The sequence below is a fragment of the Notamacropus eugenii genome, chromosome 1, assembly GCF_028372415.1.
Source record: "Notamacropus eugenii isolate mMacEug1 chromosome 1, mMacEug1.pri_v2, whole genome shotgun sequence".
NCBI classification, from domain to species: Eukaryota; Metazoa; Chordata; class Mammalia; order Diprotodontia; family Macropodidae; genus Notamacropus; species Notamacropus eugenii.
This window is the reverse complement of record NC_092872.1, coordinates 390831778-390857948: the sequence shown is the minus strand read 5'-3', so window position 1 is coordinate 390857948 and position 26171 is coordinate 390831778. Positions and strand designations below refer to the sequence as shown.

At 35.6% G+C, this 26171-nt stretch overlaps 1 protein-coding gene across 2 annotated transcripts in view; it reads left to right on the top strand.

Annotated features, from left to right (window-relative positions):
• Nucleotides 1–26171, top strand: part of GABRB2 (gamma-aminobutyric acid type A receptor subunit beta2) — a 232852-nt gene that overhangs the window by 67888 nt on the left and 138793 nt on the right. For both annotated transcript variants that reach the window (XM_072630897.1, XM_072630898.1), the window contains exon 4: nt 10181–10401. In XM_072630897.1, the coding sequence (XP_072486998.1) occupies nt 10181–10401 (221 nt within the window). The remainder of the gene's footprint in view (nt 1–10180; nt 10402–26171) is intronic.

Sequence of the window (26171 nt, the reverse complement as noted above, 5' to 3'; positions counted from 1 at the left end):
AAAAAAAAATTAGTTTGACCTAATTTTCTCATTGATTCTTCTTTTGTTACAAGTGGATTACTGCTTTGAGTCATAAGCTTGGTCTTCCATTTATCCAAGGAGGTGGATACTTTTGGTGGGGCATGGGGAAATCTAATTCTATTCCTCCCTATCCCCTAGTTTTCCCTTGTTAGCAGCCAGAACCCAGCTAATATTTACCCCTTAGCTTTATTAAAAAGTAATTTCTTTAGAATGATTGTATCTTGAGAGGAAGAAAAAGTGATGAGCATATATTTGATTAGCCTGGAATTCTTAGACTATTTTAAATGAGTGGGGACATTCCATCGGAAGATTCCCATATTGAGTAACTTAGGTAGAGAACTGAACTCCTCGATAAATTGGATATAACAGAGTGTACTTGGTTCTATATTGTAGCCATCAACATGTTTTTAAAAAGCTAATTTTCAGTGTGGCTAGGGTAAAAGAAAATTACCATATTAAGAACTAGATATGATGTTCTCTTAATAATCTTTTGCCCCAAAATTGAGATGTTTCAAGAATTTCTGAAAATTTCTAAGAGGGCATGGGAACAACCAACAGCAGCAAGAGGAAGAAAGGATAGCAAAGTAGTTAGATAACAAAGATTATAGGATGATAAATTTAGTGTTTGAAGAGACTATAGAATCTATTAGATTCTATTCAGTTCTGTGAAGATGGGACTGAAGATTAGAGAAATTAAGCATATTTTTCCCCTGTCTTATGGCTGAAGTGTAGGATTTTTTATTTATATTTTTAAGAGACCTCAGTGACCATCTAATCCATCCTTCTCATTGTCAGATGGGGAAACTTAAGACAATAGAAATGAAATGACTTTCCTAAAGTCAGGGAAGTAGTAAGTAACCCAGCCAGAATTCAAGCCCAAATCCTTCAGCCCTGAATTCAGCATTCTTTCAGCAGAACCACACAGTGGTATCTGACTGGAAACTTGAATTCACCTCTTCAGATCCTGAGTCTAATATATATTTTAATTACATCATGTTTTTGTTCAAAAAAGGAAGGAGGGAAGGAAAGAGAGAAGGGAGAAAGAAGGAAGGAAGGGAAGGAGAGAGGGAGGGAAGGAGGGACTGAAGGAAGGGAGAACAAAAGGAAAGAGAAGGAAATAGAAGGGAAATGAAGGGAAAGAATAGACATCTGGAAAGTACATGTGATATTGCATAGCTGTAGCATCATGTTCCAGCCACTATTCTCTTTTTTATTTTTTCAATCCCTTGCGCTCTGTACCCCACTAGGGAATAAAAAGGAGAAAAGAAAAACAAATTCCTTTAAAAATATGAATAGTCAAACAAAACAAATTTCTTCATTGCCTTTATTATATAGATACACATCTATACAAATATAGATATGAGTGTGTGTGCATATATGTGTGTGCATATGCACACATATGTGTATATATATGCACACACATGTGTGTGCATACTATGTAAATATCAGTCTGTAATCCTAAATCTGTCACCTCTTTGTCTCTTTGTTTGTGTGTTACACCAATGGTCCTTTGGAATCATGGATAGTCATTATATTGGTCATAGCGCTTATAGCTTTCAAAGTTGTTTTTCTTCATAGTGTTATAATTATTGTATAAAATGTTCTTGTTCTGCTCTTTTAATTCTTAAAAGACTACATAATTATTCATTTTATGAGATTGATGTTGAATATATTTTCTTCTGATTCTGCTTACTTCACTACGCATCAGTTTATGTCTTTCGATGTCTCTTTGTAATTATCTATTTCTTAATTTTTTACAACATAATAATATTCTATCACATTCATATACCACAACTTTTTGCTTCAATATCTATTAAGTTCATCTTTTTGTACCCAATACATTAATAATCTATATTCCCAGCACACATTTAGACAAAGCTGCTTAAACTGGCATTAGGATAGTTAAAATCCAAGAGCACCAGTTCTACACTGAGCTACTAATGGTTAGTGTTCTAAAGACAGACAACTTGGTGATGACGAAATAAAAAAAGTGAGGACGAAATAAAAAAAAAATTGCTCTTGTACCTTGGGAGATATAAAAAATCAAATAATTTTTTTAATAAAAACATGCAAAGTAACAGGTTTGTTTAGGATAGCTTTATATATTGAACTTGCCATGATTAAATGGGTGAATGTATGTGTTTGTGTGTATGCATAAAAAAGTCACTAACTGGTTGGAACCTGGAATATCTTCTTCTGAATTTAGAAATTTTAATATTTCTTCCTCTTTCCATCTACCATGGTTTTAAAATAAATATTGCCATTGCTTTGCTGAAAATCATTGTTATATAGTAGGATGTCAAATTGAGTATACTTCAGGCTGACAGAAATGTTACCTGTTTTGCTCCCCTCTGTAGAAATATAATGCCTTTAAATATATCTTATGTTCTGTTTTTTGTTCTTTTTTTAGTAGTAATGAATAAACTGCCACTTCCAGAGCTATTTTCAAAATTCTGTTTCATCAAAATGAACTTGAAGTCATCATTTTTTTATAAAGCTAGAGTTGTTCTCTGTATGTACATATATGATGGAATACAATACAGGGGTTTTGAAAATCTCAGAAACCTCCAGGGTCAACATTCTTTCATGTATTCAGACGGTATTATAGAACATCAGCAACATGGTACAGGATTTTGTCACTATTTCCATGGTAGCAAGTTGAGGAAGAGTCTGAGGGGGGTCAGAGGCTCAAATATTAGAAGAAAGAGGCCCTAACTCTTTGGAAGTGGTGGAGAAAAAAATCAGCCAAGTATCTCTGGCACATGATCTCAGATTCAGGTCTGCTACATCATCCCCTCAGGGTTTTAGGAGTACCCCTTTGGGGCTGTGAAATCTTTTCTCTAATTCCATTATCTTATGCTGTAATGCAGATATGTTCCTCCCCACCGTTAGTCAATCTGTGACTAGAACCCCAGTGACATTTGACCACTTAAAATCGATTAAATTTAACAAATGGTTATATACTTCATAAATAGAGCAAAAACAGGATTACATCAATTTTCCCACCTCTGGGATACATTCTTCCTTATGTAATCTTGATCTCTTGCTTGGTCTTAGCACAGTTTCTACATGGAATTCATCTAGTCAAATTCATATCCAAATGTGTCATTGTTACTAGATGAGTCCTTCGTTAGCTAACTTTGGCCTGAGTCTGGAAGGTTGCTTTTCACTTGAACAAGCATCCATGCTAGACTGGCTGCAAAACCCATCAATGGACTGTATTCCCATATTCCCATATTCCTGGATGAGTCACTCTCTTGCCTTTCAAAACTTACAAGAGTTGTAACCTCTACATTAATTTTCTTTACCTACAATGAAAGAAAAAATGCTAAGGCTGGCAAAAAAAAAAAAACTGATTCATGGGGTCACATGTTGACCTCAAGCGAGGAGAAATATTGATCCCTCTCTCTTTACAGGCTAGTCTTTCAATAGACCCTGTCCAGGCTGAAGAAGTCAACCAAAAAGAAATCAAATCAAGCTAAAGAGATTCAGGCGGACTACATCCTCCTAAAGTTCCTTCTAGTTCCAGTTCCACACCTGTAGCTGGTAAAAGAGGCTCATGGTCACCACAAAGTCAGCAGAATAGAGTCATTTAATCAATGCTCCAAAGTCTGTCCAAGCCAGTTCCATGGGATATCACCACAATTCTCCCAGAAGCATGCTCCCCAGCTTCTTCCATATGGAGAACTAAAATAGCTGAACACATTAATGCACTCTGTACAGACTCTCAAAGAATAGGCTTATTAGCCAGAACTTCATTATGTACATGCCTGAAATAACTATCAAACAGACAAAAAGCACAAGACAGTATGTAAGTGGTTAATACATATGCATGGGAGTGAATGGAATAGAAACTAATTGAGCAAGTGCAGATGATTTTAACCCTATCAAAGTTTGCTGACTGATTTCTTGTAGTTGGGATGAGCCACTGCATTGGAAAAAATGTTGACTTTGTTTTCAAAGGACCTAGCTTCAAATCCCGCTTATCATTCCTGTTTCCTGTTTGACCATGGACAACTAACTTCACCTCCCTTGGCCTCAGTTGCCTCATCTGTTAAATGGGAGGATTGTACTAGATGGCTCCTGAGGTCCTTTTCAATTCTAGTTCTGTGACATTATCATACTAATAATCATTTGTATAGAATAGTATACAAAGCACTTTAATAAATATCTGATCTGATCTTCTAATTATTAGTGTCTCATTTTATAGTAAGAAAACTCATTTGCACTGAGGTGGTTGCTGTGTAGCAATTAAAAAGCATTTGCCAGAGAGCTAGACTCATTTTTCAGTGGCATAGGGTGAAAGAGGTTGGCAAAATGAATAGTAGGGTACTGGAGAAATTGTTGACAGACTTACAGATATATGTTTAGTTTGTCATATAGACTTACTTTATTGATGATCGACTTGTGCTGCTCATAAATATCACACTTAGCTGGATCTGTATGTCAGGATTGCTACCAGTTTTCCTCTAGTGCTGCAATTAAACGTCTAGTGCTACAACTTCTAATAGGAGGGGCTTTAATTTTCCCCCATCACATTCTAATAAGATCTAATTTACAATGAATAAATCATCCCATGAAATAAGAGAGCCATGTGGTATGACTTCATTTGGGGGTAAAAACAGGACTGTTTAAGAATATTTTAGAAATTTTCAGAAGTCTTGACTTTGGAAACTTTTGTAAATAGATTTCTCTCTGTGGCTTTCACTTTTCCAGTGTCAGTGTCAGAATTCTGACTTTTCCCCTTTCACCACTGGCAATATTAAGTAATGCAAACTAAAAGAATGACAGCAGGAGACATAAAGGTGTTTAGGATGAGTAGGATTTCAGATACAAAGAATTATTTTCCAGATAGGTCAGCAAAGGGAATTAGGTGGTTGCATCAGTAAGCACCCCAACATACACAGTGGGGCCTGCTATCACATGTTCTTAGATCAGCATTCATAAAGGAAAAGCAACTTTTGAGGGATTAACAATTACTTTAATCAAGCACATGTGTCATTCCTTTAATCAAGCACATATATCATTCACCTAGTTCAGGGAAGTCAGCACCTTGAACCTCAAAGAAAATACAGACAAATCAAAGATCAACAGACATGGCTTCCTCTGCTTGACCATCACAATTCAACAGACATGTCCAACTGTCTGACCATAGTTACTAGAGAGGGAAGCACTGACCTCTGGGTTTTCAAAGCCAAGGAACTCTTTAGAAGCTTCCCAGAGTCCTCCTCTGGCCAAACAAATACTTCCAATAAGCCCCAAAGTAAAACCTCAACTAAGAGTCTTTATACTTTTTTTTTAGAGCCAGATGGCATCACAACCATTGAGAAGTAGTGCCTCATTAACAAAAGGTGTGGACCTTCCCACAAATCTTCCCTAATCAAACTCCCTTTAATGCGCATTAGAATAATTAACAATACAAATACATATACTATTTCTAGTTAAAGAAATTCTTATTTCTGTACTTTACTCCTAGTAAAAACTTTTGATTGATAAAAGCAAGATTCAGTCAGAGGCACTTGATTATACTAAAGCAAAAACAGCAAAATATCCTATTTTGCTTGCCATTACACTCCACCCTTCCAGAATCCTTGGCCTTATAATCTGAATAGCCATGGATCTTGGAACAGACAGAGGGATTATACTTCTTGATTATACTAAAACAAAAACAGTAAAAGATCCTTATTTGATTGCCATCGCATTGGTCAAAAATGTGAAGCAACAAAGCAATTGATAACATAAATCAAATGAATTAACTAATATTTTGAGCACCTTTCTGTATAAAGCATTGATCTGGGGAATGTAAGAGATGCATAAAAAGGTGTATTTTCTCCCTAATTAATGTATAAGCTCTATGATGATGGGAATCATTTCTTATTCATCAAATGAAATCATATTTGTAAAGTCCTTAGCACAGTGTTTGACACATAGTAAACACTTCATAAATACTTATCCCATTTCCCCCTTTCTCCATCATTCTTATATAATACCTATATACAAACAAAGCTTTCAAAATATTACAAGAGCAAAATAACAATAAAAATGCCAGAAGGCAGTATATGATTTTTTGCCAAATAAGTGATTTTCTGAAGGAATGTGGGAAAATTAATGATAGATATAAATAGAACCAAACATAGTAATAAGAAGTAACATAAAAGAACTTCTAAAGAAATGCATGACCAGAAAAGGAGAAACAAGACCTAATCTTATAGAGAGAACTATGGAAACACATAGACAGTTTCTATGATCCATGGGTAGTTATATAATTTCAAGAGAGCTAGTGGGAAAGTAGGAAGCCCCCAGGAGCATGAAGAGGGGGAAGAGAGAGGACAAGGGGACTTCCTATGTAAGAATTCTAGCAAACATGGTAAAAAATTCCATGGGATAAGGTGTGGCCTCATGCACACCTGGCACCTTCCATTGGTCTCAGGGGGATGCTTATTTTTATTTCTTTGGAAGCAGTTGATTTCAAAGGCTGACTTCAATACTGGTTGAAAAAAAATACACTAGTGGAAAAAAATGTCATAAAAAATGGAGGTTTCTGTTGAGGTGAATGTTTTAATTTAATAGACTTTTTGAAGAGCTGACAGGAACCTTAGATGAGGAAATGAAAGCATCAATTGACACCTCCTTCAACGTCTTCTTCGCTTGGCTTGGAGAGTTGAAGGGTAGAATGCCAAACTCTTCCCAATGCCTTCCTTTATAGAGGGTAGAAATTGGACATTCAACTCACTCCACTTGGCATCTGCTGCTCTGCCTGATTTAAACTCCATATAACAAGATGCCCTATGCAGGGTCATCCTTGATGTCTCCCTCCAACCAGCCCACCACTTTGCTGCTTCCTTTTGTGTGTTATCTCCCCCCAGAGAAAGTATAAGTTCCTTGAGATAGGAACTGCTTTATTTTAATTCATTGTATCTCTAGGACTTAGCATGGTACTTGACATATAGTAGGCACTTAATATATATTTATTGAATTAGATTGGATTGGAAATAGTCACAGAAAAGGTTACTATATAGAAGAATACATAGCTAATTTTTTGCACAGTTTTTAATGATATTCCACATTTTTTTCCAAAAGTACAACACAATGAAGATTGACATAACCAATTTTTCAGGATAGCAGTTAAAGTACCTTGTTTTGTTTTATTTTGTTTTGATTTTTGGAATGGGAAAAAAGGTGTTTATTGCTCAGATAAATAACATTCCCTTCTGCCAACCCGTAACTTAAAAGACTACTGTATTTAATGACAAAAATTTCCCAATCTTCTTTCACGGATCTGACATGGGTCATGAAGATCTTGAATCTTTTTCTCTATAAATATTTTCAATCTGAATAAGGCTACACTGTGACAGTTTCCTGATAGAGTGAGATCTTGTTTTTTTCTTACTGTTTGTTGAGAAAAAGGCTTCATTTAGGATGGTTGGTGGTCAGGGTAAGAAAAATAGATTAAGAGATACTTATTTCTTTTCAAATTATTTAGATTCCCTGTAGAAGCTGTTTCCATAACTGACTGTGTTGTAATGCATAACAATAAAATAAAATTAAACAAGAGTTGATGTAACAGTTCACAGAATAACTGACATTCCTCTCCAGGAGCCTATCTGAGTGCATATTGTCTTTGTAGAAAAATGATAAAAAAATTATCAAGTAATTCTGAATCCCAGTATAATACTACTCATTTAACAATTCATTAAATATTTGATTTCATTTCTGGTGCTAAAAGATATTTCAAGACCTGAGAGAGCCCAACACGTTCTAAATAATCACTTCTCTATATCCAGAAAAGAGCCTATAATCAAAGTCACTTTAATGGCTGTATGTCCTAGCAGGAAGAATAATTGTATTTTCCAAGTAATTATTCCCAAGAAAGTGGATTGACTAACTTCTTTCTTAGGGAAAAAAGTACCTGCTTATTTTATTTCTTGGGTCTTCTGTCTCTCTCATCTAAATTTCTTATAAAAGACTATTTGTATTTTTTCTTTACATTTTCTAGTCCATTGTTCTTGTAAGATTTTGAATTGTAAACCAACCATAACTTCTAGAAATCTGTAGACAAGTTTAGTGCATAAACTATCAGTAATAGCTACATGATATTTTGAAATCACTAATAAGATAAATATGAGTTAAATTAACTGGAATGTTTCACCTCACACAGGAAATTGGGGAGGATTTTAAAAATGTGGAAATACTCAATGGAACTTTGGGAAGGCAGACATAATGCACTGTTGTGCTGTGAGCAAAGCTGCGAATTGTTCCAAGCATTCCAACCACTGGAATTAAACTTTATAAAAAAGCTACTAAAATGTCCATATACAGTGATCCACTGCAAGGCATATACCCCAAGGAAGTCAAAGATAGAAAGTTCCCTTTTTAATCAGATAAGGCATCAATTTTCTTTTCGTGGCAGCTAAGAACTGAAAATAAAGTAGGTGTCAGTTGATTAAGGAATGCTATATCAAATTTAGAATATTACTCTACCATATATGAACTAATGCAGATTGAAGCAAGCAGGAACAGTAAAACAGCATACACAACAATGGTATTATAGAAAAGAAAGAACATGAACAAATCTGAATTCTGTGTAGTTATCATGATTGATCTTGGCCTCAGAAAAGAGTTAAGAAAATTGATCTCTTCCCTTTCATTGGGGTAGGTAAGGGCCAATGTATGTGGAATGTTCCATATACTGACAGATGCTGTTGATAGATTGAGCTTTTTGTTTGTTTTCTTTTTTTTATAAGGAAGTGTTCTCTGGATAGAGGAAAGAGAGGAATATATTTACAAATGAATATGATGCAAAAATAAAGAACACCATCAACAACAAAAAGATGGAAAGGAATCAGAATATATATTTTAAAAGACAACACAAAACACTAAGAGAAGCAGTTATTTAAATCAAATTTACACGTGGTCATTTAAAGAACCCTAAACATTTAGATATTTTCTTCACTGTATTTGTTTTAGAATAAACAGGAGTGACTAGGTTTTAAACTTAGAAGACATTAAGCTCAGTCTGAGAACATAGCCATTTCTGATTTGAGGGAAAGGGAGGGTAAATTAAAGTATAACTTTAAGGATATGTTCCCTGGTTTCAAAAATGCTTCATTTCCTCTAGCATCTTTAATAATCATCTATATGTGTACATTTCATATGTTATCTCATCATTAGAGAGGTCATAAAACCATTATTACTCTCCTTTTACTTAAGAGAAAGCTGACTTTCTGAGACCAGACATAACCTGCTCAATGCTACACAGCTTAGTAAAATCTAGGACACTCGTATTGAATGTTTTAAGGTTTAGAAAGTACTTTTACAAGTACAGCTTACACAGTTACCACTTATTTGATCCTTACAATACTGCTAGGAAGTTGGCACTGTTACTATCCTCATTTTACAGATGAGTAAACTGAGGCAGTGAAATGAGCCTATGATTTCTGACTCTAGTTCCAGGACCCTGCCCATCATCATCATCACCATCGTCATCATCACCACCACCACCACCACCATCATCATCATCATCCTTGCATTTCTATAGCATCTTAAGGTTTAGAAAGCGCTTCACAATTTTTAATTACATTTTATCCTTACAATCACCTTGTGATGTAGGTGGTATTATTATCCCCATTTTACATATAAGGAAATTGAGGTAGATAGATATAAAATAATTTGTCTGGAGTTATAAATGTAAATGTATGAAGGTGAATTTATACTCGGATCTTCCTGCCCAGAGTCCAGTGCTCAATTCACTGTGTCACCTACCTCATCTTTCTTATCAATTGCATTAACAAATTAGGTAGAAAAGGAATTCATTAAATACATAGTAGTCAAGTGGTAACTAAAGGGAAAAGAACTCAGACACACATGAACTTTCTGCTCTGCTGTATTAAAGAGACTAAATCCAAATAATTCTTTCTTCTCTGGTGAAAGATCAGCACGAGAAAGGAAAATTGGGATATTGCAATAATGATATTCGAATGTTCAATGTATACTTGCTGATATAGATATTGATAGATGGGAGGATGCAACTAGTTCTATTTCATAGTCATACAAGGTATGCTGAGCATCATTTCATTTTATATACACAGAGAGTAATTGTTTACCTATTTCCAAAGTCTATTTTGGTGCAAATAATAATTTTCTCTTCTCCCAATCACAGGACTATACCCTGACAATGTACTTTCAGCAAGCTTGGAGAGACAAAAGGCTGTCATATAATGTAATACCTTTAAATCTCACGTTGGACAATAGAGTAGCGGATCAGCTCTGGGTGCCTGACACATACTTCCTGAACGACAAGAAGTCATTTGTGCATGGGGTGACTGTCAAGAATAGGATGATCCGTCTCCATCCTGATGGGACTGTCCTTTATGGCCTCAGGTCTGTAGCAATATAGAATTTTGACTTCATCTTTCTTATGTTCATATTTATGTTGCCTAACTGAAGACATTCTTAGGGAGGTTTTGCTTTTACTCTTTCCAACAGGCAATTAAAAATGTCTTCAGCATAAATAGCTATAAGCTTGGAATAGCTGAATAGTAACTCACATAAAGGACTAACTTTTATTAAAAATAAATAATTTCAGGCTGGCAGAGACAAACTGCTATTCTTCCCCCCCCCCCCCCCCCCCCGCCACTACCAAAAAAAATTGAACATCAAGGTGGCAGACCATTTTGTTAATCATTATTGTTCAAAGTGAGTCAGATGTGGTGTTGGAGTGGGAGAACTTGACAATGCCCTCCCACAACCCCCAACCCAGAGGTGACTGACCTTGAAAAATATGGCAAACATGAACAAATTGCTTCATTAATGCTTTTGTTAAGCTATTAAAATGAATTCCTTGTGTCAGAATCACACAGTAGCTACACAGTCTGCTGGAAAGACATATAAGTTAAAAAAAAACACTTGTTTTATAGAGATTGATTGATATGATTTCCTGAAAAAGACAAGGAAAGAGATGTGAATCATTTATTAACACACTGTAATATAGAGAAAATCCCTTTATTTAAATACAGGCTCCTCAATAGTCCTATATTTCAATTTCTCTAATATTTTTAAATGCTCGTGAGCTATTCTATTAACAGTGCATATAGGATTGAAATCATTTCTCTTAGTTTTTAATTGCATTCTTATTTCTGTCTTCCCTTATTTATTGTAAACCATCTTTGTGTGTGTGTGTGTGTGTGTGTGTGTGTGTGTGTGTGTGTGTGTGCGCGTACTGAAAACTCTGAGTATCAGGTCATACTATAACCAATTTCTTAATTCTGATTAATTGGTAAATTTGGGTTTGGGTTACATGATCTTATTTTTTCCAATATTGTCCAAGTTATTAAAGAAGATATCATTCTTTAACTGCAATTTAATAAAATTTCTCCTAACCTTAATGAGTTGCAGACATTTCCACATTCTGCATATGGCCCACAGCAGCCTAGCTGTTCACATTAACACTATGAAGGAGCAATTAGTTTGCAAGTTAAACTTAATTTCCCTTCTTTTAAAAATGGCCCCACTGGGACCATTCATTCAATAAATATTTATTGAGCATGCATTATATGTAAGACACTGTGTTGACTATTGAGGAAGATACATAAATAAAATTCCATTCCAGCTTTCAAGGAATTTACCCTCTAGTAAGAAAGATAATTGTCCATCCTATGAGGAAGAATGAGAGAAGTACATAAGAGAGGGACAAAGTATTGTTTTACCAAGGCACTACTTTCATGAAAAAATGAACAAGACATAGTTTTCACTGTTAGTGACCTATCACCTACACTGGTACTCCAATCCAGTGTCAAGGTCATAGGCTTTATCATTTTATGGATCAATTGACTGCTAAATGTAGGAAACTAATGAGCACCCTGCTGATGTCTATCACTGGTCACAGTGGAAGCCTGGTGAGAAAGTATAGATGGATCAATGCAAATTCTCTTGCTACTGCTCTGTTCATACTCAGTAAATAGCACAATCTTCACATATGAAAGACAATTATACAATTTAAGTAAAAGAGACAAATGAGGGGAGAATGTGTCTAATTTCTGTTCCATTATACTTTGTGTTTTGGTAAATGCCTTTGTTTTCAGTGTTGTCATGTTTTCCTGGTCTCAGATCTTTGAGGTTTGGATACAGTTGAGATGAGTTCATTATATAACTAAAATGGTAGAAGGACAACTCTTAGTCTATTATTTGAAACAGCTTTGTGCGTCGTTCATTTGAAATGACTCTGGTGACATCATGTTTTGCTGTTTCTTCAGAGTGAATGTAAATTCTGACGTGACAAAAAGACATGAGGGATTTCAATATGGAATAAGCTGATGAAATATGTTATAAATTGTGGGTAGTCAAACACTTTACATAGGTTATATCCTATAACAATTTTTGGTGTACGTCAGCAACAAAATATTATGACCATGAATGGAGGTTTCATAAAAAAGAAGAGAGGAGGTTGTACTTGAGGGGATCCAGACTGAAACTATTCTAAAATTTAATTCATGAAAGAATATTGCTAAGTACAAGAGCGGGGGAAATAAAAGTAAAGCACAGATGTGAGAAGACTAACAAGGATGATGACTAATTGTGAACTTTGGAACGAATTTGGATTATGTTCCCTTTCCCTAACATGTTACTTGTGGAGAAAACAGAATTTGGCACTGATCTTTTGTAAGTATTTGAACAGGACCAAAGGAATAGATGCAATTGCAACAATTGTGGGAAAGTCTCCTTTGGCCATGAAGAGAAAGTAGGTGAAATGAGAAAGGAGAATAATTATAAAAGCAAGTGAAAGTTTTATTTCTACTTTTTATACTCTCTTTTTGGTGAAGTTCTGGACTGTAGCTGCTTAGTTTATGCCATATAGGAGGGAGCCTTCTTGATTTGAAGGAGTAGGAATAAACTTCAGTCAAGAAGTTCTTGACCAGGAAAGATACAGGAATATCATGCAAAACCCCAACCATGATGGACGGGCCCTGGAATGGAAGTACCAGAGACAGAAAGGAGTTTTGGGAGAGGAAGCAGGGTGAAAACCAGGATCAACAAAGGTCCTCAAGGGCTAGTAAGATTTGAAGTCCAGCTGTATCCCCAAGAGATCATAAAAATGGGAAAGAGTCCCACATGTACAAAAATATTTATAGCAGCACTCTTTGTAGTTGCCAAAAACTGGAAGTCAAGGGGATGTCCATCAACTGGGGAATGGCTGAATAAATTATGGTATATGAATGTAATGGAGTACTATTGTGCCATAAGAAATGATGAACAAGAAGACTTCAGAGAGATCTGGAAGGACTTATATGATCTGATGCTAAGTGAAAGGAGCAGAACCACGAGAACTTTGTGCACAGCAATGACCACAGTGTGCGAGAGTTTTTTCTGGTAGACTTGGAATTTCATAATAACACAAGAACTTCTTAAAAAAAAAATCCCAATGGTGATTCTCTAAGGCAAAATGCCTTCCACACTCAGAGAAAGAAATATGGAAGTCATTCGCAGTATGTAGCAGATCATGTTTGTGTATGTGTATATTTTTGTGTATCATGTTTTGATTTGTTATATGATTTCTTCCATTTATTTTAGTCCGACTACATAGCATAACTATAGTGAAAATGTACTCAATAGGAAAGTATATGCAGAACCTATACAGAATTGTATGCAGTCGTGGGGAGGGAGAGAGGTAGTGGGGGGTAGGTGTGGGGGGGATAAAACCTCAATTGTATGGCAGTGATTGTTAAACATTAAAAAAGAAGAAAAAAAAAGAAGAAAAAAAAGATTTGAAGTCCAGGACAGGCATAAAATATTAAGCTTAATGAAAAATTGAATTAAAATACTTTCACTAAAATCTTTACTGATTTTTAAAAAAATCTTCAGCATTCTGTTGACACTTGTATACTTTTGTTTTTATGTGCAGCCATGTGTGACTGACCCTTCCTTCTAGCTTCCACTAAATTTGCCTCACTTGAATAGCTCCCACCACTATCATTGCTCTCCATGGCAACAGTCATCCTTAAGTGTTGGTGGAAAGAGGTAGAGAGAAAAGTTTAAAAATATTGAAAATCACAGTAATGAAGAGGTACATGTATACAAAGACATCTGAAGACTGGGAGAAGTAGAGTCCAGGGGCTTCATGTGGATCACACACTGGCTATATGAATATGTACAAATCCCGTAGCAACATTAAACTTCAGTTACCTTATTCGTAAATTTGGAATAATAATACATGCGCTAACTCACTTTGCAGTGTTGTTATAAGAAAAACCCTTTGTAAACTCTAAAGTACCATGTCATAATGCAGTATTCTATGGAGAAACTTGTTACTCAGTAAATCCACTTTCCAAAATAGAAAGATATTATTTTGGATCCTGGAAAACGGATTTGTTTTCCTTTACTTCTTTAAATATTATTATTATTCTAGTAAAATATGGGACAGGCAACATAGTATAGTAAGTGGAAATCCACCTTTCAGTTAGGAATACCTAGGTTCAAGTTATACCTGATACTGGTTGTATGGCCCTGGGCAATTCACTTAACCTCTCCACGCTTCAGGAAACTCTTACAGACTAAAAGTTGCAAAATTTGTCAGTCTGCATTGGTAGATGGTATTTCATCATCAGAAGTTTTTTTACGCCAATGAAATCACTAATCTGATCCCCCCCCCCCAAAAAAATACATTTCACAACATTGCCTCTAATGCCCTACCTTCATGATATTAACATTGGTGGGAAAGAAAGGTGTATAAACCATATTTGTCATATTGACTGCATATCATTTGAGGCTCAGTGTGAAACTGGTTGGTGAGGGAGGAAGATGTCCAAGAATGTTATAACATGCTATATTGGCTTATACAGACAAAAACCAGAGCAATTTACTGCACTGCTGGAAATTTAATATAGACAAGTATTGCCTTTTGAACCCTACAAGCTTCACTTATGATGGATAAGAACAGAAAATCTAGTTGAAATTATGCTTGCTAGGGATTATTCAAGTCCACTTGGACCACTCACTGTGTTTCTATAAAATATTAACCTGTAAAGTGTGACCTAAAATGCTATCATTTAGGTTTTTATGTTTGCTTGTTTGTTTAGAATTAAAATGTGAACCAGCAATATGGAAGGATTGGTAATGAGTACAGTGAAAAATTAATTAGATTGAAACAGAATTCTTTAGTGCCAAAGACATAAACATCCTTCCAATAAGATGTAGTTATAAAGAATAATACTTAATTCTTTTGTGCATGATGCATTGCTATCCTGTGTAATCACAGATGGATTTAATCAGAGGTTTCCCTAGGCTCTGGGCTAGACGGGATAACAGAGAACCCTGGCACTCAAAATGAGATGGTTGTCAAGGAGCAATCCAAAGTCAGACATATTTAAAGCACTAACAAGGGAACAAAACAAGGATGTTTAATAAGAGGAAAACAAAAGTATGGTTTTTCACATTAAGAAAGCAGTCAGTATAAAAGAAGAGATTGAAAATTAGTAAGAGAGAGGACTTGTTTGAAGGTGTAAGCTCTTGGAGGAGACAGGAGATTACAGGATCAGAAGAAAAAGTAGGACTGGCATTTGCAGAGAGCATCACTTTTTCTCACAAACTGAAATAAAGGAGAAGAGGGGGAAGGATGATATTTGAAGTGATTCAATGTATAGAGTTGTTAAATTAAAACAATACTGAATTATCATCTCATACCCATCAGTACGACTAAGATAACAGAAAAGGAAAAGGTACACTAGTGTACTGTTGGTGGAGTGATGAAGTAGTCCAACCATTCTGGAGGACAATTTGGAGCTACACCTAAAACTCTAAGATTGTGCAAACCTTTTGACCCAGAAATACTGCTACTAGGTCTATACCCCAAGGAGATTCAGAAAAGAAAAAAGACTCATATTTACAAAAATATTTATAGCAGCTCTTTTTGTGGTAGCAAGAATGGGAAAGTGAAGAGATGCCTGCCAATCTGGGAGCAGCTGAATGAATTATGGTATATATGTATATGTATATATGTGTGTGTGTATGTATGTATATACACATACACACATATATATAATGTACATATATATATATATATGTACATTATATATATGTGTGTATGTGTATATATATATATGTATTAGAATATTATTGTGCTATAAGAAATGATGAAAGGAGTGGTTTTTGAAAAAAACAAACTGAGAAGACATACAAACTGACGTAAAATGAAGTGAGCAAAACCAGGAAAACAATCTACACAGCAATGGGAATAGGTAATCAACTGTGAAAGATTTAGTAAGTCTAATCAATTCAGTAATCCATCATAACTCCAAAGGAATCATGATATAAAATGGTACCCACCTCCAGATAGAGAACTGATGTATTCAGTGTGCAGATTACTATATATATTAATTTTTTTTACTTTTTTTGTAACATGCATAATGTTCTCCTCCTTCTTCTTCTCCTCCATCCTCCTCCTCCTACTCCTTTTCCTCTTCTTACTCCTTGTCCTCCTTCTTCTTCCTCTTCTTCTCTCTTTTTTCTTCTTCATTTCTTCTTCCTCCTCTTTTTCCTATTCCTTTCTATTACATAGCAGTTATCACCTCTAACCTAACTATTGCAGTCACCTCCTAATTTATCTCATTTGCCTTAAGTCTTTCTTCTCTCCAATCCATCCCCAACCCCCGCTACTGCTAAAATGGTTTCCCCAAGGTATAAGCTTGACTCATAGTCACTCTCCTGCTCTAGAAACTCCAGTGACTATCTTTTGCCTCTGGGATAAAATATAAATGTCTTTGGCATTTAAAGATCTTCACTGTCTGGCTCTATCTGCCTTTCAAGTGGAGGTGGGATGGGGGAAGGCTTCAGGCAACATTCACAGTAAAACTGGACCTAATCACAGTGATAGATTATATTTGGATAGCAGTGACTTTCTGGAAAGCACACCAGCTGTTCTTTTCATAGCTCAGCAAGCACTGCATTAATGTACAACCTCCCAAGGGAGCAGTCAGGTAGTGAATTGGAAGATTTAGTAATATAATAAAATGAACTTTTACTTATAAAATGCTACTGGTTAAGCTGGACAGTTGACAATCGTCAATTCAATTTGTGCAACTCTAAAAGAGTATTTGGAGTAGGAATTGTAGAGATCCATTTCCGTGCCCACTTCTTCTATCATGTTTCAAGAAGAAAACAGTTTTGTCACAGCAAAGACAACACTATGATATTGATATATTAGTATGGAAAAAGCCCAAACTGGAGAATTTGTGAAGATTGTCAGTCAGCCCTAGAAGACACATGGATTCATATTTCAGAAAATATGGATTCTATTCCTATCTCTGCCACTAACTAGCTGTGTGATAATGAATAACTCAGTCTCTCTGGGCTTCAATTTCTTCATGAACAAGTTGATATCTAGGGTTCCTTCCAATTTTGAGACACATTAATTAATGTGATCTATTAAATGGGAAAAAAATGTCCTAGAATCCCTGACAAGGTCATCACTAATCTTTTGTCTAAAGATTTGCCATGAAGTATGTTCAAATTTAGTCCTACAGCACTGAGCCATGTACATAGCTTATATTCAACAAATAATTGAATGAACTCATGATGTCTTCCTCTTTTCTACCTGCTTCTACTATGACTATATTAATAGGTATTTTTCCAGTGCTTCACAGCACAGAATCTGAACCTGGGAAATAAAATCCCTCCCTCTCTCCCTATTTAACTACCTACTACATGTACTATATTACAAGAAAGAAAGAAATCTTAGTAAAAATAAAGGTTATCTTAGAATAGGTAAGGATATTCCTAGAATATGAATTAGGTAAGATTGTGGGGCATAATGGATAGGGTGCTAGAATTAAAGTCAGGAAAACCTGGTTCAAATTCTCCATGTGAACTTTGCTAGCTGTGTGACACAGTGCAAGTCACTAATCCCCAGTTATTCCCCAGAACAACATCCAATTCCTTTTCTATGAATACCTTTTATTGTTTCTCATATTTGCTTCTTTCCATGGGCTGATAGCTAATTTAACTCAATCTGATTAGAAAAAATCAAATGTCTATTTTTAGTTTTCCAAAGCTTTCCGTAAACTGCCTTCTCTGAACTTGAAAAGATCACCTATCCTTTCAGGTAGTGGTCAGGTGTTGGACCAACACCTCTCTCAGGGAATCTTGAACCAATGATTCCTTCAACCTTAGGATCATTGATAAAATATCTTTCATATAACTTGGAAATATCATTCCTGTAAAAGTAATTTCAAAAGGAACTCTAATTAATCTTAGCAGGTATACATATTTTCCAAACAGTTTTGATCTCTAGTTTAATTCAATCTGTCTTCACTGAATCATGTTATTTTCAAAACACTCAAGTAATTGTCATTGTAGAAAATATGTTAGTGAGAGCAATCTTAGCCAAAAGATGTCCAGTTGTAAATCAAGGCCATTCTGGATGTGACATAGACACAGTGCTGACACAGATGTAATTGACAATGAGCTGCTTTACATTTGGATCAGTAAAATAAAAGCAGTTATTTTTTTTCTAATTTCTAAAAGATAATAAATAAGAACACAGATTTATTTCGGTAGATCAGAGGACAACATTTGGTCCCACTTTGGTGAACCTTGGTGATCACTTCTCTTTGGATCTCAGTTCCCTCACTCATAAAAGGAGGGAATTGGACTAAATGACATTGACATTTCCCTTTCAGCTTTGAAATTCTGTGACTTTAGTAATTTAAGGTATGTTATCATTGAAGATTTCAGCTCTGGCTCATGTATTTTGGGCAATAGTTCCTCCAATGTTTGTATATCATGGCACTTCAGAAAAATGAAATGTCTTTCTTTATAACCTTCTAATTTAACAAGAAAATAAATAGAAATTTTGTAACTCAAATTTGCCAAAATAGCAGCTGGCTTGAAACCTACATTCATAGTATTTTAGGGACAATGGGGATGTGGTTATTTACTGTCATCAAAAGTTCAGTCATCATTGGACATGGACATTATTTGTATCATGGTAGTTCATAGAATGAAATTTCAATACCATAAGATGAAAATATGTATGAATTAATTTCATTTAAAAGTGTTTATTTAAAAATGCACTAAGCACTTATTATATGACAGCCACTGTAATAAATGTTGGAAGTACAGTTATAAAAGCAAAGACAGTCCCTGCCCTCAAGCAGTTTGCATTCTAATGGGGGAGATGATTGTTTTTGTAGTAGTTTGTCCTTCTCAAGGAGGACCATGACATCAGGAAGATGATACCATGACTTGCAAGTGAATTGGATTTAAGTGAGGGAGGGTGCATGAGGCACCAGCCTCACTATCTCCTCCAGAGCCATCTAGGTCCAGTGGCAAGATACAGATCAGGGTGACTGTAGATGGCCCCAATGCAGTGGGAGCTAATGTCTTTCCAAGGTCTCAGTTTCACTGAGGCAATGTCTATGCAGGTAAGACTAGGTAAGAAATGAGGTAAAGAATGGCCTGTTTTACTTAGGGAGATGATTCATGTAGAGGAAGTAATGGCTAAGGAGGGAGCACTTTGATTTTGGATGATGAGTAGGGATAAAAGAGGAGACAGCCAGAGAATAAAGAACAAAGTAAAGAATGGCTAGGGCTTTCCAGAAATAGTGATCTGGGGGATGTAGTCACCAATCAGAAGTCGGTGTGGGTGTGTAGGTGGCTAGAAAATATGGAGCAGTGTGTTGTTATAACAGTGTTAACTTAATGCAATTTTTTCTTCCTTCAATGTGGCTTCTGAAGTGGCTCTGAAGGTAGTGCCTAAAGAGGAGCTCCAGAAATGTGAATAAATGAAGAGGTTGCCACTTTGCCAAGAAGATGCCTGCTTTGAAGGGATTTATCTTCATTTGGTTGTACTAGTTCTTGTCTGTTTGTTTAAAAAAAATCAATTTTATCATTTTACAATCTCAGTTTTGTAGTCTTACGTTTGCTACCTGTGAATATCTTGGCAGGAAACTGAGTATATTGAGTAATATACAAGTAATGCTTGTTGTTCTTAAGTTGTTTTCAGTCATGTCTGACTGTGACCCAATTTAAGATTTTCTTGGCAAAGATACTTCTTGGAGTGATTTACCACTTCCTTCTCCTTCTCATTTTGTAGATAAAGAAACTGAGGCAAGCAGGACTAAGTGACTTGCCCAGGGTCACATAGTTAGTAAGTGTCTGAGGCCAGATTTGAACTCAGGAAGACAAGTCTTCCTGATTCTAGGTCTGATATTTTGTCCATCACACCACCTAGCAGCCCTTACAAGTAATGTAATTGAGTATATCCAGTACTTCCTATTTCCAAAACCCTTACCGCCATGGTATTTCAGTAAGGTGATACAATCACAGAATAATAGATATAGAATGGGAGGGGACCTTGAAGTCCTTCTATTCTACTTCTTTTTGCAGGTCAAGAAACTAAGATCTAGAGAGATTGAGTGACCTTTCCAAGATCACACAGTAATTGTCGGTCAATATTCAAACTCAGGTCTTGAGTCACCAAGTTCTCTGTTCTTTCAGTGTAATATGCAGTGTTATAGTAAGAGAATCATAATAGGAATTAGTGAGGCTGTGGAGCATCAAGGATATGGTTTTGGAATTAGTCAGGGAGACCTGGTTCAACTTCTCCACCTTACTCTTACTAGCCATGTTAAGTGGGCCAAGTGACTAACCCTCAGTTTCCTCACCTGTCAAATGAGGATTATAATAATAGCTATAATAACTGCTTCCTGGTACTATTATGAAGATCAATTAGAATCAGGTATGTAAGTTGCTTTGTAAGCACATATATACATATATACATATATTTATATGTCTGTGTGTATACATATATATACTTACATATACACACATTATTTATATTATCCTCTGGATTTTCATGATAGATCTAGTTCCCTATGCCTGCTTCAGTTTCACCAGTAGATAAATAAGGATAATGATAGTTGCCCTACTGACTGATAGGATTGCTGTAAATAACCGTGAGGGAATATGGTTGAAAAGTAATAGAAAACTAAAAATAAAACATAGTGGTAGTTCTGTATTTGAGTTAGGTATTTAGAGATTTCATTCACCCTTGTGCCAAAAGGAGTACCCCCTGATAAGGTTCACATTCCTATAAGCACCCATGTAGAGTCTTTGTGTTTGCCTTGGGACTCTAAATTAAAAGAGTTAGATGGTTGTGGGGAAAGGTCTCATGTAGGGAGACTCTGTATGCAATTTCTGCCTATCTGAAAGTCTAGGGAGATCCAGATTGTCACCATGGTCTTTTAATTGGTCTCCCTGCTTTGATCCTCTATATTAATCTAAACTCCACATAATAGCACTTAACAAATGTTTACTGACCGACTGTGTATGAATATCATTTATTGATTTTACACAGCTCCGAACAGTGCAGTCTTGGAAGAATAAACAGAGCAGGTAACTTAGAGGGCAACGGCAAATTATGTACTGAGTGTAAGTAGATTACAGCATATAACCAATGATGTGTTCTTGGATGAAAAGTAGTTTAAAATACATTATCAAGAATATGTGAGTAGCAATGGAGCATAGTAGATAGACAGTTGGCCTTGGAGCAAGGAAGACCTGGACTCAAGTCCTACCCCTGATATATACTTCCTGTGTGACTCTAATCAAGTCAGTTAGCTTCTCAGTGCTCTAAGCAACTCTATATTACTTTACATTGAGTAGAGGGAGTTTCTTGCAGAAGGTGGAGTTCTCTACACCAGGGATGGGGAATGTTGGACCTCCAAGACCACATGTGGCCTTCTAGATACTTTGGTGCAGCCTTTTGACTGAGTCCAAATTTTATAGAACAAATTCTTTTTTTAAAGGTATTTGTTCTGTGAAGTTTGGATCCACCCATGCTCCTCAAGAGGAGTCATTGCTGCTTTTGCCCAGTCAAGTGTTGCACTGATATTCACAGAATATTAAAAAACTGAAAGACCCCTAGTGCGTTGAGTAATTCTTTGAAAAAGTTGTGGAAAGACATGTACCAGAGTGTGACAGGTTGAGAAGGCGTGATCACCTCATTATCCATAGTGCATGCCCAAACCATTGAGATCATGGAACCAGTAAGGAATCTGAGTGTATGCGGCTAAGTTTCCTATTGTTCTCCGTATGCCCAAAGCTGTCAAAAAAAAGAAAAAAGACTACAGTCTTCTTTAATTCCGAATGAGAAAACTCATATAAGCTGTTTCCCAACTTCGACATTCTATGGTTTAATGATTTTGAAAGGTTATAGTCTAATGAATCTGTCATGAGTCTGTCTTCTCCAAAACTGTCAGCAAAGTGGAAGATACATTCTTTCTTGATTCTTTTCAGGGAAGTATTCATTTAAGGACTTACTTCCAGTTTCTCACACCAGGTATTAATTCATATAAAATTAACTGCTTGTCTTTTGGTTGACTGGGGAGGCTGTGACATCATACATCCCTACACCACCTGTACATAATATCAGATCAGAAATATGTCACTTCTCATTAAATGTTAACATTCTTAAAGTAAAATTCAGCAGGGAGCAGAAAGCAATTCTACAACCACCTGCTATGTTCTGTCACTAGAAAGATGGAAAAAGAAGGTTAGTACCTAATGTATTTAGACAGCAAGGTTTTATTAATTTTACTCTCATTCTGTTATGAAAGCCTTTGCTACAGTGTTAGGCAAATGACTGAGTAAATTAAAAGCAAACAGATAAATCATATTCCATCTAAAATTATTTCCATGTTAGTTTACAACCTATAGTGCATAATTGTTTTTACTTAATCATAGTGATAGTCATAGTGAAAATGAGTAAAGATTTTGGCTTGAAGAAAATTTACAATCCTGGCAAAAGTAGAGACTTAGGAGTCACACTTGTGACATCAGGTTCTCCAAAAGTAAAATATTCTTATCCCCTGAGTATTTTTCTTCTTCTCTTCTAGAGTCATTATAAGAATAAAGAAAAAGTTTTGGATGACATTCTGAGCTTGGTAAACAGTGAATATACCATGCAAAAAGATATTTCTGAAGGGTATCTCCCCCTACCTTGGTTTTTTTCTAGCCATATTAAATATAAAACTTTAAAAAATTAAGTTTTTAAAATTTTTAATATTGCCAATACATTATTATACTAGTTAGTTGGCCCAGACTGAAGTTGTCCATAGGTGTCCCAGTGTGCCATTGACTTCAATAGAATGACAATTGGATTTCGTTACATGGACACTATAGGTTTGAAGGAACAGTCTCATAGAAGATGGATAATTAGCTGATCCAATAATTCTATGACAGAAAAGCCATCAGCTCTGACTCAGATAAAGTTCTGGATTATGTATTATGAAGATGAAGCAGAGCAGTATCTTGAAATGAGAGTTGAGACATTTTCTGAAAAGAACAAAATCATTTAAACTTATTGAGGAAGTGTCATTTTTACACTTCTGACTATACGCATGCATAATGTGTGTACAGTAAATAAACCCACCCTAAAGGATACATTTATTGATGACTTTCAATAGTGAGCTGTTGAGGTCCTGAGAAACCTCTTCTTTAGGGTCAGAAATAGAGAACATATTTTCAAGTAGTGAATCACAGCAGCGGGTGATTAGACTGACTACTACTACTGTTTTAATGACTGCTCATTCCCATTTTCTAAGGATATTCATCTATGCAAAGAAGTTGTAGAGGAAAAGGATAAAGTTTCCATGAATGAAATCCTAAATGTAGAATAAACTTTAGCTCATATCTCAAGTGGAAACTTCAGTTCTTCTGTCATGTCTTCCTGTCCTTTTTCCCTATAACCAATCTATGCTAGTGACCTCCCTCTCTAACAAATTTGTATTTGCTTTGAATATATTTCTCTCTGTGTGTAAAAAAAATATACATGTATATATACATATATATATGCATATATATATGTATATATACATGTATATATATATTTCCCTTACCAAACAATGTAAACTGTTGAGATAAGGGACTGTTTCATTTTTTTCCTCTTTGTGCCTTGAACAGTCTAATTACTAAAGTATATAATGTACTAATAAATGTTTCTTAATTGGTTGATTAAATCCTTATTTTTTTCTAGAAGTTGGTGTCCAGTGACTTACCAGGTTTGGTTATTTATCAAAAATCAAGGAGTAGGCAAAACTCAAGGGAGCATCAAGAGTAACTAATTGTAATGAATCAAATAGCTATTTGACAGTCTGTTATCAGTTTATTCTTAGTCAAAGAGAATAGAAAATGGTATCTTTATTCCCCACATCCCTAGTATAATTATCAGAATCATTCAAAAGATAGAAAGAACATACTGAAAAATATTGTAAGAAAGAGGATAAAGGAAATCTAGACTTTTAAGAAATCTGAGTAATAATTTTTCCTACTAATGTGGTACCTAAGCCTTGTGGATGATGAGTCCAATCTTCTAAAAATCTTAAGGATCACTAAAAAAGACAACTTTTACTTCCAATATAATCTAACCAGTGTAATGAAAGTTTTCCCCTTTTTGTCCTCAGTAGCAGTGTAGACCACCTTATTCTCTAAAGAGTTCCTCTTCATCTAGCCGTTTATAAATGGGAAAGGTTTATTTTTTTCTTACTACTTATAAACCATTACTTCAGAATGGCATGGGTTGGCAGTAATTCCAGAACCGGAAAGAACGAGAAATTCCTTATTTTGAAACTCATGTCTAAAGGGATTACCAGACCCTGAGAACAGAAGAACAAAAGTGAAATATTCTTTATTCTTAAGAAGTTTACAAGATAACTGGGGAAAGATAAATTATGTACCTGTGTTTATATGTGTATATATGCAAATATGTAAATATATACCCATGCATACATATGTGCTGTCTGTGTGTATATGCGTGTGTGGGGGGGTGTATGTGGGGGGGCTGTGGGTGTGTGTGTATATGTGTGTGTGTGTGTGTGTGTGTGTGTGTACAGATTAGATAGTTTGTGGGAGGAAGCACTAACATCTGGTGGGGGTGAGGAGGAGACCTCAGGAATGACTTCATTGTAGAAAGTGGTGCTTGAAACTAGAGATTTTAAGTAGAGGGGCAGAGGGGACTTCCTTTTATGTACAGGGGATAGTTTATGCAAAGGTATGGTATGGGACATGCATTCTAACATCTTTTTGTTTAACCTTAACTCCATATATAATTGCTACCATAAATCAAGTGAGGTCTCTCAGGTCTGTCTTGTTCATATTCTTTGAGCTCAACCAGAAGATGGGGTTTTATGTGATATTTTCAATTTGTTCTTTTGATGGAAAACTGCAAATAGAAAGATGACCCTACCTATGGGGTAGTCACTTCAAATAAATGCTAGTTAAATGAGTTAGGGTTAGAAGGTTGCTTTCTTTTTTTTCTGAGTAAGTGTATGTCCCCTTTCTACCACTACCCCTCGCTTTTCTTTGAGTGTACAAGGTCCTTGTTATAACTAAAGTGAATTTTTCTTTGGGGACCAAACCACTATAATAGATTAATGACTCAAATCATTTTCACCATATTACAAAATGTTTGAGCTATTTCACTTCTCGGATGCAGCTCATTATCTATACAATCTGAAGAACAGAATAAAAGACAATACAATTCTAAATGGTTATAAGTCCTTGGAGGAAAATGCTAATCCAGTTATAGATTGTTCTTGCCAGCTATTACAGAGAAAATCATTTGGCCTTTATATTTTAGTTGTAGTAATAACCTGATAGCAGCAGGTCTAACAACTACTTTAAGAAAACAAAAATGAAGCAAACAAAAAAAATCCCAGCACCGGAGACCAGCACTATCTTTCCCCACAGTGGTTTTGAGCTGGGCTGAGCAGGAAACTTGTAGTCAGGAAGGTTAAAACATAGGAAAGCGTAGTGATGTGTTTCCAACCTATTCCTTTTCTGTTATTTTTTGACAGTCGGTATGAGAGGATGAGATTGTTTTCATTATTTTGCCACCCGCTGAAGTGATTTAGTGTTTCACAAGAGTATGTCCTAGTATATAAAATACTGGACTTGGCAATGAGGAAGACCAAGGCTTGAGTCCTACACAACTATTTAACTCTATAATCCAGCACATCTCAATCTCATTTCCCTAACCTCTAAATATGGGGATAACAGTAGAATCTACTCAAAGTTTTTTTTTCAGACCTTAACAAGATGTGTGTGTGTGTGTGTGTGTGTGTGTGTGTGTGTGTGTAGTCTTTTACAAACCTTAAAGCACC